At 42.3% G+C, this 14,916-nt stretch overlaps 1 protein-coding gene across 1 annotated transcript; it reads right to left on the bottom strand.

The window, feature by feature from the left end:
* Nucleotides 1-9,208: 9,208 nt before the first annotated feature.
* LOC121762912 (exocyst complex component EXO70B1-like) lies at nucleotides 9,209-11,546 on the bottom strand. The gene has a single exon (XM_042158940.1). The coding sequence runs from the start codon at nucleotides 11,302-11,304 to the stop codon at nucleotides 9,427-9,429; it is 1,878 nt and encodes a 625-aa protein (XP_042014874.1). The 5' UTR covers nucleotides 11,305-11,546; the 3' UTR covers nucleotides 9,209-9,426.
* Nucleotides 11,547-14,916: the final 3,370 nt, after the last annotated feature.

The raw sequence follows: 14,916 nt of genomic DNA on the forward strand, positions 1-14,916 counted from the left end.
GAGTAATTTTAGTAGAGATAAAATTCGGTTATTATTCTATCACTTTTCATATGTTGCATGCACTCATGAAGTTATGTAGAAAAAGTTATGACTTATACTGTTAGGAGATGATTTCTCTTAACAAGATTCCGGCGTCGCGATTGCGATCGTCGGAGGGATAAAAGGTAGTCGCGGAAGCTTTGCCAGTCGATCAAACCAAGAATAATACGGAATTGAAATAAAAGGTAAAATAAGATAATTGTATTTCTTCCATGAATGAGGAAGATACAATGACTCCTATTTATAAGACTAGCCCTAACTTAATGAACAAGAAAATAAAGATACTAAGAATATATGGAAAGATATGCTAAATCAATACTAAACCAAATAATAGATATATGAGGATATTTCTAGTGATATACTCGTATCAACTCCCCCACGGTTAAAATCCACCTTGTCCTCAAGGTGCAAACCACGATGCAACGAACAAAGTTGATAACGAAAACCTTGTTGAGGTATCTTCTCTTAGGTCAAACACACACGACATAATTGGGAGTCTTCCTTCATCATTTGTATTCACAACTACACTTTGCGGTGCTTGTCCCTTCTCTTTTCGTTTGTTTTCACTTGCCCGGATCAAGACATTAAGTGCTTCCTGAAAGCTGTCAGTAGGAAACTTACCCTCTTTATCCATCCCTAAGTAGAGAGAATCACCTCCGCAAAAGAAGATGTAATGGTGAAGGGGTGTCGGCTGATAATCTGTGTAAGCAATATGACATGGTTGTTGATGCACCTGTGCAACCCAATCAGCAAACTCCCTTGCAATGGGTACTGTAGCAGAGAGAAACACAAATCGGGAGTTCCTTGGTACTTCTTGAAGGAAAGTCGCAGTGTCATCTCGCAGTGTCATCTCGTAGACCATTCTCATAACCATTCCCATTTTCTCTTCGCTGCTTCAGGGTTCCATTAAGTTCAATCAACTTTTCCTCCATCTCATTAATATGTCTCTCACTCTGACAAAGTTCCTCTTTACCCTTATGCAGATTCGTTTCCCATTCCATTTTCCTTGAGCTCAGAACATTAGTTTGGTGGAGACTATTAGAGGCCAACAATGGAGCTGTCACGGGCAGCGGTTGCAAAGGTCGGACAGGTCCCGGTGCGGCGTAGGGCGGCAGCTCAAAGGACAGTCCTGTACTCGGCTGCTGCGGCGGAGCCGATGAGTTGTAGGGGACTAAACCCGACGGCCCCAGCGAAGCCTTGCTATTCCCCGATGGAGGACGGTGCTGAACGAGGTCCACAGACCCGAAAACATCCAAGATATCTCCCCAGTTCCACTCGTTGAAAGACTCGTTTCAATATCAGCTCCTTAGATGACATCACTAACGGTTCTTTCATTTAATGGACGTTGATATTCACATCTGACCGACCAAGTTCATCACTGTGCTCCTCTTCCACTGTGGAAGAAAGCGGCTCACTGCCAACTCCCTTTAGTTCTCCATCGTTGTCCTTTTTCCCCTTCCGTGTGGTCGTGGACTTCTCGACATCAGAGCCCCGTTTATCTAACACTGGCAGCTTCCCACTTTCTGGACTAAAATATTTGTTTTCTCCCCTTAAGTCAGTCACACTTCTCTGCTTTCTTTCATTCAAAATCTTATTCTCTAACAGAGAGTGTGAGTTCACCGAACGAGCTGTGGGTGAAGAGAGCCCGTCATCATCCTGTGGGTCGAGGATAGGAACTGCAATCAGACCACTAAAATCATCCCCAGCGTTGCGTGGATGGATCAACCGAGCGTCGGCATCAAGCGTTGCTGAACAATGACTAACAATTTCAATCGCACCGACATCGGCAACTCGGTTAGTAACTTTAACATCAACTACAGACACTTCCTTAATTTCTTTATGCAACATAATTTCCGAGGATTCACCTAAAACAGTAGCAGAAACATTGAAAAGCCTCGTTATAAAAATGATTCTCTCACCCAAAGAAGAATGAGAGCAGTCTTCTCGCTCATGTTTCGAACTCTTTGAAATCTTATGCACAAGAGCACTCTCTCCAAGCGATGAAAACCTCTCACCCTCCTTCTCTGAGTTTTGTGACTTTCTCCTCCAAGCAATTCGGCAGTGGCTGATAGGTGTTTGGAGACGGCGGCGGTTGGTAGGTGTTTGAAGGCAGCGGCAGCAACTGGTAGATGATTGGAGGCGGCGGCAGTGTTGGTGGGTCCGAACAGGATGGTGGGCACAGCGGCTGGGACGGGGGTTGCGTGAGATGCACTCCCGATGTGTCCCAACAAGAATTCGAGTAGAGTGTTGGATGCGGTGGCTGTGTCAGGTGCGGCCCCTGCGAATACAAACTTGAACTCGGCCCGAGGGATGGTGGTGGCGGGTATTCAGGTGGTGTGTGGCGACCGTTTGAAGGGTGAATGTTCAGATGCAACGGTGGCTGCCAATCCTGGTCTCCCTGTTGGTGATAGGGCGTAAGGTGTGAATAGATAGTTTAACTGTATTGTGGCGCACCATAAGGCAGTCCCGGATCGGGTGGGCGCAACTCCCACGATTGTTGGGTGGGCAGCTGCTGCCACTCCATGTAATCGGGTTGTCGCGGCTATTGAACAGACGAGTCGAAGCTCGCATAGGGCTGCTGTCCATATGCTTCAGTCGGGGGCTGTTGTTCTTCAATCGCGTCAAATTTCTTGTTTAATATGTTGCAGATAGCCATTATCCGGTCACATAAGGAAATGATATCCTTGTTGGTGTAATGAGCCATGAGTACGAAGATGAAAGCATCAATTGTTAAGAGATGATTTCTCTTAACAAGTTTCCGGCGTCGCAGAGGCGATCGGCGGAGAGATAAACGGTAGTCGCGGAAGCTTTGCCCGTCGATCAAACCAAGATTTAGGATTGCAACAGAAAGTAAAGCACAATAAAAGGAAAATAAGATAATTTGATATTTCTTTAATGATGGAGAAGAATACAATGTCTCATATTTATAAGACTACATTGACTAAGAGAACAAGAAAACAATATATGGGAAAGATATGATAATATAAGACTAATAGAATAAATAATAGAGATATGATAATTAAATAATACGACTGTATCAACTCCCCATGGTTGAAATCCACCTTGTCCTTAAGGTGGAAACCACGATGCAACGAACATAGGCGAAAGTGAAAACCTTGGCGAGGTATCTCCTCCTGGATCAAACACACACCAAATAAATATGCGACGTCCTTCATCATATCCATCCAAAATCACCAATGGAGGACTGTGTTGGATACGAGTCATGACAGACTTCGAAGCAATATTGTGGTCGTGATATTCCAGGGCTACAACGGGGAGCATGTCAACGCGTTCATGAATACCCAAACAAGGTGTGTCAATGTGCGGAGGGATCAACCGTGCATCAGCGTCGAGCGATGTTGATCGATGTTTCATACTTGCAACATCACCGATATGCAAATCCACATAGAGAAATGCAATTTTCGTTAAATCTTTTTGAATGACATATGCAACTTCATCTCCAACAAATGCACCTAGTTCAACACCTCCTTTCTGAGCCAATTCTTCATATTCTAATCCAAGCTCATCCTTAAACAACCTTCTCCTCTCTTCTATTCCTACTTCAAGGTCATGCTTTGTTGTCTCCGAAGTAGCCTTGTGCTCATCAACATGGACTTGAATCTCCGTTCTCTCTTCACATTCATGCATATTTGTTTCCAAACTCCTTTATTGAGCTCGGAACTGCAGCTTGTTGAGGCAGATCAGAGGCCAATAGTGGCGATGTCACTGGCAGTGGCGGCAACTCAAAAGGCGGTGCTAGACTTGGCTGCCGTGGCGGGGAATCTGATCGCGATAGTGGTGGCGGCTACTGGTAGTATTGGTGGGGCTGGTTTGCAGCGATGGTTGTTGTTATTGGTGGTTCCCAACAATAAGTCTGTTGAGCCCGGGGCTGATCGTATAGCTGAAATCTGAGTTGTTGTTGTTGGATAAGCGGATCCCAGCAAGTGGGTTGTTTGAGCGCGGTGTGGTGTGGCTGCTGAGGTGGTTGATAAGGCTGATCATATGGTGAGTATCCCTGTGCACAACCTTGGCGGGTCCCAACAAGAGGATGGTGGTGGCGAGTACAAATCTGGCTCATAGGACGATGGTTGTTGATACACAGTTTCCTAGCGCAGCCATGATGGGTCCCAGGAAGTGGGCTGACGGGCTTGGTAGGGATGGTGTTGTGGGTGGAGTCGCTCATCCTGTGGATATGATGGTTGTTGATCTAACGCTCTGATCGGATGGTGCGGGGGGTTGATATACGGGCTGCCATGGGTGGTAATCCGCCTGTCGGAGTTGATATCTGATGTAGGTATACGACATGTAGACAACGATTCGGAGGAAGAGATCACAATGAAAGCACCAATTGTTAAGAGATGATTTCTCTTAACAAGTTTCCGGCGTCGCAGAGGCGTTCGGCGGAGGGATAAATGGTAGTCACGGAAGCTTTGCTCGTCGATCAAACCAAGATTTAGGATTGCAAAAGAAAGTAAAACGCGATAAAAGGAAAATAAGATAATTTGATATTTCTTGAATGATGGAGAAGAATACAATGTCTCCTATTTATAAGACTACCCTGACTTATAGAACAAGAAAACAATATATGGGAAAGATATGATAATATAATACTAATAGAATAAATAATAGAAATATAATAATTAAATAATATGATTGTGGGGCTGCGGGAGGGTTGAACTGGTGGCGGTAAAGCTCAGGATCATACGCCGACACGAGACCATAGGTCGGGACTAACTTAGTGAACAAGATAATAACGATATGGAAAAGATATGATAATATAATAATAATAGAATAAATAATAGAGATGTGATAATTAAATAATATGACCGTATCAACTCCCCACGGTTGAAATCCACCTTGTCCTCAATGTGGAAACCACGATGCAACGAACAGAGGCGAAAGTGAAAACCTTGGCGAGGTATCTCCTCCTGGATCAAACACGCACCAAATAAATATGCGATGTCACCAATTGATACATACCAAACAAGAGAACTCATCCCAAAAGACTAGCTTTTTAGGAGAGAGAGCCCATTTAGTCTATACCCCACACCAGTTGTTCTCACAACCGATATGGAAATTGAGTCCGTAACATTCGACCCTCCTTTAAGGGCCAACGTCCTCGTTGGTCACGGCTGGTTCTTTGCCAGGTCACCACTCCGAGTTCTAGTTGGTCACGGCCACGTTGGTCACGGCAGATTCTTTGCCCTGCCACCACTCTGTGGGTCACCACTCCGAGTCGGCCCCAAACATGCTCGTTGGTCACGGCGAGTTCATTGCCCGGCCACCACTCCGAGCCGTTTGGGCTCTCAATGAAAGCCCCAATTGTTAGGAGATGATTTCTCTTAACAAGATTCCGGCGTCGCGATTGCGATCGTCGGAGGGATAAAAGGTAGTCGCGGAAGCTTTGTCAGTCGATCAAACCAAGAATAATACGGACTTGAAATAAAACGTAAAATAAGATAATTGTATTTCTTCCATGAATGAGGATGATACAATGACTCCTATTTATAAGACTAGCCCTAACTTAATGAACAAGAAAAGAAAATAAAGATACTAAAAATATATGGAAAGATATCCTAAATCAATACTAAACCAAATAATAGATATATGGGGATATTTTTAGTGATATACTCGTATCATATACCCTTCAATAGAAGTTATATAGAAAAAATTATGACATTTCCAAAAAATTAGCAGATGTTACATGGTTTAGATCATAATATTGTTAATTTATTACCGTACGAAGTAAAAATGTTTATGTATGGCCAACAATAATAGATATACCCTCCAAAAAAGAAACAATGATTAGAGTATAATTAATTGTTTCTTGTTGAGAAGATCTTATCGAAATTTGTTGTCAATTTCCTTAACCACGAATTTTGTCTTCATTGCTTACAACGTGGAATGATGCGCATGTGCACGTAATGACAAATTTAAGATTGGTTTAATGTAATTATTGACTCAATTAATTGTCTCTTAGTGCAATTTTTAGTCTAAGTATTTGTCCTATTATGAATGGGCAGGATTCGAGGTTCATTTAAGTGCCCAAAATTCTAAAATAGATAGCTACGTATTTGTTTGGATTTATTAAAGCTGTTAGCGGGCCATTAATCATTAATATTTAACTATGATTTAATAATTACTACTATATGTCATAGTTCAACTTATGTCTGCTTTAATCTGTTAAATGAATGTAGTTTCATTTTATTTTTTATACAATCTACTTTGTACTATTAATTTCCTTCCGGCATTGTCTAGTTTTTACTAGGTTTTTTACTGACTTAGATTATACAAAATGATAGTATGAGATTTCAATTTATTAACGTCTTGTAATACAAACTACTCATACTAGACAGACATATATTACAGAAAACTGGAGAGTTCTTGCTATATTTGTTTAAAGCTTACATTGGGTTCTACCAATCATATTTGTGTGATTTATGTTTTTATTTTTAGCTTTTATTAAAAATAGGTCACTCACCCCCTTAAAAGTCTAACAAAAGGGATAGTTATTCACTATTACATAGATGAGATATGATCATCACCAAGTTGATGTGAAATAAGATTTTGAGAGAATTTAAACACGCTCTCACATTTGTAGGCCAGGATAAACATCGTACTTCCACTCGTGAGGTTAACGAGATCCATCATCAGCTTGATAAAATATCCTATTTTATCTATACAAGTGTGGATAACTCTCCCATCTTATAAGACCTTTTAAGGAGGTGAGTGATCAATTTCTAATAGCTTTACAAAACTATTATCACATAACATGTTTATAATAAAAATAATAATACTAACAATATTAATGTACTACATATCACAATATATAAAGTTCGAAGTTTAGAAATTTGATAAAAAAAATGGTTAAATATATATAATAGTATAATACGTAAAAGAAAGACATGAGCATGATAATAACTTCAGTTAATATGTATGATTGATCATTCATGTATTATCACTATTAAGTAAAAAAATTGAAAGTTTTATGAACCCCATCAATCGTAATATAATTTGGTTCGGTTCTGGTATCAAATCTCACCCCAAAATCTTCTAGAAAAAACATTAACTTGTCACCAATTGTCGTACATTTTTTAAAAAAATCTGAAAACGAATGATTAGAAAATAATGCAATACGAGCACTAATATTTGGAGAGAAATCTTAAGTTGGTGAGATATGACACATGAACACTAATATTTGAAATTTCTGCTGCCATTAATTAGAATCTTATTTATAATTCCATGCATGATTCTGTGCCAATTAGCTCGTTCCGTTTCAGATTTTAAATTGTGCAAAACTGAAAATCTGGATTATTTTATAAATATAATATGATTATTTGGATACTGAGGATATGCATGGTTTGTCGTTTTGTTACATTATACATTTGATGGAAGCTAATCCACATGCTAATACTCCATATGAATTATGTTCCATGATCAAATGTAAAAACGCTTGTTTAGTTTGGGCTAACCATAATCATAAACAATATTCACCTTGCAAACTAGCTCGAAAAACAATTAAAATCATATTTAAATTATATCTATAGACATAATATTATTATTATGCTTAATTTTGTAAGAGTGTCTTCAAGGGAAGGGGTAAATGGAGATGAAAAGATAAATAGGAGTGACTATCATATTTACTTCTTATTCATAAAAATTCATTCTTCAATAGGAAAGGATTCTTCAGTTTTGAAAAAGTATTTTTATCTCTTATTCACACAAAAAGTAAAATTAATTATTTTTATTTGTCTTTTTTTTCAGAGTTCATTACTTTTTAAGAAGATATAGTTACATTTCTTCTTAATTTATATTTTTCCTTGGAGATACTCTAACCGTGAACTCAATATGAGTCATATTAGGCATGACAAGTAAAGAAATGTAGTATAATATGAATAAGTTACAATATGTGGGAGTGTAGTCAACAAAAACAAACTAGTGCAACTCAAAGTTTCTACTACGGACACACGGCTAAGGTTAGTAGACCAAAATTATAAAAAAGGAAGAAGGATTAGAAGCTTTTATACCTCCCCCCACGTAGTTGGGCCATAATGGGTTTTCTGAATTTGAGGCCTTTAATTTGAAGCAAGCCTTCGTGGTGACGACGATGCAGTTTGGGCTTCCGGAATTTAAGCCCACGAATACGAAGTAAATCAACGTACATATCTTCCAATTTCGGCTTACTTAACTTAAACTGAATTCTATCATCACACCTATTTCCAATCAATTCAACTAAATTAATATATATACATACATTTCGTCACATACCCCATAAAATTCATCAACTACATATATAGTTGTTCACGATTTACCTATGCTTCTCATTATAAGATATTCCATCCGTCCCAACTAATTTTACTCAAAACTTTTGGACATAGAGATTAAGAAATTATGTTGAAAAATAAAACAGAGGAATAAAGTAAGTCAGATAAATAGAGAGTAAAGTAGGAGATGGAAATGACTCCACTTAGTTGAGACGGAGGAAGCATGATTCTCACTTTAGATCATCCCCCTATTCCTATATATGCATGTCACTTTTAGTATCTCATTTTATAGTTTGATTTTCTTAATAGCCTATTGGAGTCCTATACTTTCACTTCCAGTTTTTAAAAATTTTGGATCCATGCTCCTTGGTCTGTCAAACATAAGTTTTTGGGTTTCGTTTATGTTAAATTTCGGTTATTCCTAAAATGTTTACTATGGCTATGAGGTGGGAGATGAACTAAATAATTGTAATTTGTTTGTATATTTGATGAAAAGGTTAAGAAGTTACCTTCATAATAAAACTGGAAAAAAAAAAAGAATATCCCAACTTTCATTACCAGCCCACATTTCATTTCATAGAAATGTGATTCTTTGCAAGGGAGAGTTTTAGGCTATTTACTATAAGGGGCTTTTGCATCTTTGGGAAACATAGGAAGTCGTAAACACTTATTCATGTGAGTATAGATGCATAATAAAGTGGCTACATTCATCAACAAGATGCACCATTCCCAATCAAGAGTTCTAAAGCAGCAACATGAATGATTTCACACTTATCCTAGAATGAAAATTGCACATTGCATATTACACATTACACATTACACATTACACATTACACAACACACAACTTAACTTCACAGAAGCAGTTTCAACCGAAGCATTTAGGAGCTCACAATCACAGAAGCAGTTTCAAGAAAATGGGAGTGCAAAATTATACATCTCAACATATCACGAACATGGTCTCAATTTTAACATACAATTCCTGTAAATAGTTCTCGCAGATAAAAAAAAAAGGACCAAAATAGACATAAACAAACAAATATTTTAGAAGCTACAATCATGTATACCATCATACAGTACAACAAACAGAACAAGATCACTTTTTTATACTTGCATCTGATGATCTTACCTTCTTCCACTGCTTCCTCCCACAAAGAGCTGGCTGATCCGGGCCTCCACCTCCTCCACATTAAACCTGATATACCTATCTGCGTTCTTACCAATATCCGAAGCCCCCTGAAGCCTACCCACGAAGCTCCTATACGCAGGGCACAACGTCCCTGTAATCGAGCCCCTTACCTCATCTCTCAACTGATCATCAAATATCACCCACGAAGACTGCACCTTGCAAATCTCCTCAAAGTAGGAATTGAATAGCTTCAGCTTCTCCTTCAGATTCTTTGACGTCTCATTAGGCGACATCAAGCTGCCCTCAGCTTTCAGAACCCCCAAAACCTTACTCCAAGAACTTCTTTGATAGTTCACATGATACTGCCTCACCTTCGCCGCATGTTTCCTAATCCAATCCTCACCCAACAGCATCCCCAGCTCGTTGTCCTTCGCCTTCTGCACAATGTATCTCCCGTTGTTCATCATGAACACAGCGCACAATGCTGGATCCCTGTAAATTTTTGACTTAGCCTCCAAATTACTTTCCAACAACTCCATGATCCACGCTATTTGGACCCCTAAAGACGATGACGACGCCAAGGCCGCATCATCCCCTTTTCTATAATCAAGATTGCTTCCACCACCTGCAACGCTCTCTTCGAAAACCTGCTCCAGTGTCTGCCTAGCCCGGCAAGCAGCACGGAGGTAATTCATCACGTATCGAGTGATCGGATGCATTCTCCCACCGGATACGGGCTCCTTAGCCGGATCTCTACGGATTAAATTCTCCAATTCCATAAAAATTCCCCTAATTGCTTCACCTAATCTTTTCCAAATAGTAACCGCTTCATTCCTCAAAGACGCACAATACTGATCGGAAAAAATTATGTCAAACTCGGGCATCAAATCCCTAACCGTCTCGTAGACATCGAGCACCTTGAACAATCGCTCCGGAGCACGGCTCCCTATCGCCACGGCATCAGCGAAGTTCAATAGCTGAATTGTGGAGCCTCTGCAGACCTCCATGAATGAGAGATCGGCAGCCGAGGATAAACCGAGAAAAACGCGATCGCAGAGGCGGCGCTCGCTTGGGAAGAGGATCCTAAACGCCACGTTCATGGCCTTGATCCATTTCTCGATTTCATCCTCCAGCTGAGTCCACTGCATTCTGTGGACATCGTCGATGCTCAGCTTCTGAAGGCCAAGACGCGAGAAGCTCTCCTCGAGGAAATCCCTCCGACACGAGCTGTAGGCGTGAGCGCACTCCTTCATGTACCCTGCCGACACCATCCGCTTGGCGATCTGGTGGAGCTCGCCGACCGTTCCGAGCGGCAGAGCGTCGATCACGATGTCGTAATCCGTGATAGGCTGCGCCACGGGGATGAAATTCTCGTCCTCGTCGCCGAAATCATCATCCTCGTCGGAGAAATCGGGATGGTGCGGGTGAGCCGACTCCGCCTGAGTCGCGTCGAAAGACTCGGCGCCGCGCTCGACTAGGGTTCGGAACTCCTCCTCGAGGCGGAACATCGACTGCTGGAGCAGATCCTCGGCGCGGTCGAGGCAGGCGGAGATCTTCTTATCGTCCGCCAGCGGCGTCCAATCGCGCACGGCGGCGATCAATTGGTCGACCGAATCGAGGAATGCGCCGGGATCTGCGCCGGCAGACCAAATCGGGCGGTCGGAGGAGATGAATTGAGTGATCTGGTGGTCGATTGCATCGAGGATTTGTTCCATTCCGTCGTCGGAGAGCTTCTCGGCCAATTTCTCGCGCAGCCTTCCGTCGAAGCTGGAGAAAATCTTCAAAATGTCGCCGGTCATGGTGTCGGTGTGGCCGAGGGTTTTGGCGATGTGGCGTGCGACGGCTATGAGCTTCTCCTCACCGTTTTCCGCCATTGTTGCCGCGGACGAAAGCTCTGCTCCCCCGATGCGATGCTCGTGCCCTAATCAGCTCAGAAATCCGAAAACCGAGAAAGGAGGCGTGAAATTGGAATGCGGAAATTCAGAGAAAGAAAGAGAGATGGGGACACGACGCAAAGTGGTGGTGGGGAACGCAGATTCCGTGAGTCGGAGAGAGAGAAAGAAAATTGAATTGAACGGAAAAGAGGAGAAATGTGATGAATTTCAGAAAGAGAAAAGTAAAAGTAACGTAAAAAGAAAATATTGACTGTGGCGAAGCAGACAGGTGTGGTGATGTCATTTTTGTCATTTCCTCTTTCTTGGTGATAAAATTCAATGCGTAAACAATTGATACATTTAATGCTCACTCATTTTGTGCATTTTACTTTCATTTTATTATTTACTATAACCTCTCCAATTAAACTGACTCAAATTAGGCACGAAAATTATGAAATGAAGGTGAAAAATAGGAGAGATAAATAAAATAGGATATACAGAAATAGAGTAAACTAGTGACGAAGTAAATTAAGAGTATTTAAATATTTTATTTTTTATCAAAAAAATGACAAACTTAGTTAACAATTTCAAAAATAAAGGAATACGACTCAACTTAGTTGTGACGAATGAAGTATATAACTTCATTTAGTTCGTTCATAGCTAACTCGAAATACTCTTCACGCCTTGTCAACTTGTTATTAGCATGTAGAAACAACTATATGCGCATGACACCTACACACATCTAGATCACATTGGGGCTCATCGTCGTAATAATCTTGGACGAAGCGTGCAACAATTTCTTTACGTTCTCAGACAGCATACTGTTAGAGCATCAGCAGTGGCGCGGAATTTCTAAAAACACCTCCTGCCACGCCATACAGACTTTCCATTGCACTGCCACGTCATAAGTAATTCTCACTGCACAGTGGCGGACATCCCCAAGGACACCCCGAAGAACTTCTCACAATTAAAAAAATTCACAAATTCACAAATTAAACAATTTCCGGAAGTAAGAAATTTACGGAATTAAATAGTCAACACGAATACGGAGAAAATGCAACCACTTTATTTAAAAAAACATACTTCATTATAAAAAAATACATAATTACTAAAAAAATTACATTATTAAAATAAAAACCGGCTTCTCACTCCTCGGATTCCCCGTCGCCGTCCCCGCCGCCACCCCCCCCCCCCCGCCTTCCCCGCCGTCACCGTCCGACATGTCTCTGAACCCCAAATCGGGCCGCATACTGTTGATGAGGGGTTTAAGCGACCGCTTGTAATGAGGATCGGTTGATTGGCGTCATTCAACCATTGCACGTAACAAGGTTTCATGTGCCGCGATGCGGGCAAATGAGGGGTTCTCGGGATCGTTTTGGGCGGCTGCCGATTGGGCCTCGGCGGATCAGCTGCTGCTTCCCCTCGCCATCCGCGACGCGGACTTTGGCCCAACCGGGCGACGGCGGCGGGCCGACGATGTGGGTGTCGGGAACTCTGCCTCGGCGGGGGGAGTTCTGCGGAACCGACACTGCTACTGTACTCTCCGGAGTCGCTGATCTTCGTCCGCTTCGGCCAGCCAGATTCAACACCTGCAGTGAACTTGGCCGAAGACTGCACCACAAGATACACCGCCCAATATTTGAATTCCCCAAAGCCCAACTGAGTGTCGGGGAACTGCTGATGAGACAGGAGCTTCACATCCTCGACAGACATGTCGCTGGTTGCCGAGCGGAGGTTGTTTGTGTAAATGCCGGCAAATCGGCTGAGCTGCCTCTTCAGCCGATCCCACTGTTTCCGGCATTGCTCTCCGTTGTGAGCCTTCCCCCCTGGCGGTTTGAACTAGAGGTAACTTTGGCTAATGCGCCACCATATCCGGTCGATGTGCTGGTTCGCCCCGACGTAAGGATCCTCCACTACACTGATCCACGCCTTCGCCAGCGCGACGCACTCGTCCATGATCCAGACGGTCCTCCTGTTCCCGCTGGATCCCTCCCCTACCTCAGCGGCCCCCTCCTCACCACCGTACATCGGGACGCCCCGTCCCCTGTCCCTCCTTCGCACTGGCCTCTCCCTCCTCACTGTCGCCGGTGGTGCGTCGGTGGGAGAATCTCGGATCGGAGAAAGCCCCAACTCCTCGAGCGAGAACGTGTCATTGCCAGTGAACTGAGTCTCGAGAGCAGAACTCGTCGGGTTGTCCGTCGACAGTAAATCCATATAGGGCCGATAGACGTTGTCCACTGGCGATTGGGGGACCCCTTGCCTACTCCTCCCGCAGCGACATGCGATCCCTGCATCATCCCAGGCATCATCATCCCCGGCATTTGGGCATCATTCCCGATATTTCGGGCATCATCCCCGACATTCCGTCACTCGCCCCGGGCATCTGCGGCATCATCTCATACCACTGCGGGTACATGTTGTAGTACCCGGGCAACCTTCCTGATGGCATTTGAGATTGGGGCATCATCCCCGGCATTCCGGCACTCCCGCCAACGGGAAAATAAGGCGTCGGTGACTCGCTAGTGGCGGGGGAATCGCTATCGTGGTGCTCCATTGTTCTTCGAAAGAAAGGTATTTTTAGAGAGAGAGATACTCGTTAATACAAGTGGTGCGAATGAAATGAAGTTCAACGGGACGTATTTACAGAAATTTTAAAAAAAAACATTTAATGCAATAAACAGGAATTCCGCGCGGACGTCCGTGGGAGTCAACGCAACGGCGGACGTCCGCGCGGCGTCGCGACGGAATTCCGCGTAAACGCCGCGGAACTGCGGTCTCCTCGACGGAATTCCGTATCCGTGCATACCATGCACAATGGCGGACGTCTGCCGCGGAATTCAGGCACGCCTGTCAGAATTCAACCGGGACGGCGCCATTGCTGATGTTCTTAGAATTGTATACTATAAATCGTGTTTTACGTGTTGTTTATGTATTACTACTATTATATAGTTTTACCAATTCAATTATGCTACACTGAAAAAGCTCTTGCTCTTTTTTGAAAGAAAATTGCTATAAAGCTCTTATTTCGAAACAAAAATCTGCAATATCTTTTATCCTTTCTTTCTTTAACTAGAATTATTATATTACTCTCTCTATTCTATAGTAGAAGAGGCATTTCTTTCCGGCACGGATATTAAGAAAAATTGTGTTAAGTGAGTTAAGTAAATGATGGATAAATTAGGACATGGAAAAGGTAGAGAGATGAAGAGAGAATAAAGTAAGAGAGAGTAAAGTGTTAGGGTTTGTATACTAGAAATCACCTTTCGAGTGATTGAATACTGTAAAACTCTAATTATTATTTTGCAATGAATGCAACAGATTATTTTTGTCATGATGTTGTTATGTTTTACATTTAATGGATGTTTATTGCATATTTAAATGTACAAGCGAACATAACAAAGTCTAAGTTTTGTTTTAGTAGACCGGTTGTGGGCTGCGCTCAATTTAAGGTACGCGGTCAGTCCTGAATAAAGAAAAATAAAAATTTCACAACCTAGATAGGCCTAGACTACCTATCGTGAAAGGTTGCAATGCCAGTCCGACTATTTCTAAGCCTTATAGAAATAAGATGACGTTGGTGTGGTATAGCACTGAATGGATCTAACAGCAAGA

Source organism: Salvia splendens, chromosome 13, assembly GCF_004379255.2.
Source record: "Salvia splendens isolate huo1 chromosome 13, SspV2, whole genome shotgun sequence".
Lineage (NCBI taxonomy): Eukaryota > Viridiplantae > Streptophyta > Magnoliopsida > Lamiales > Lamiaceae > Salvia > Salvia splendens.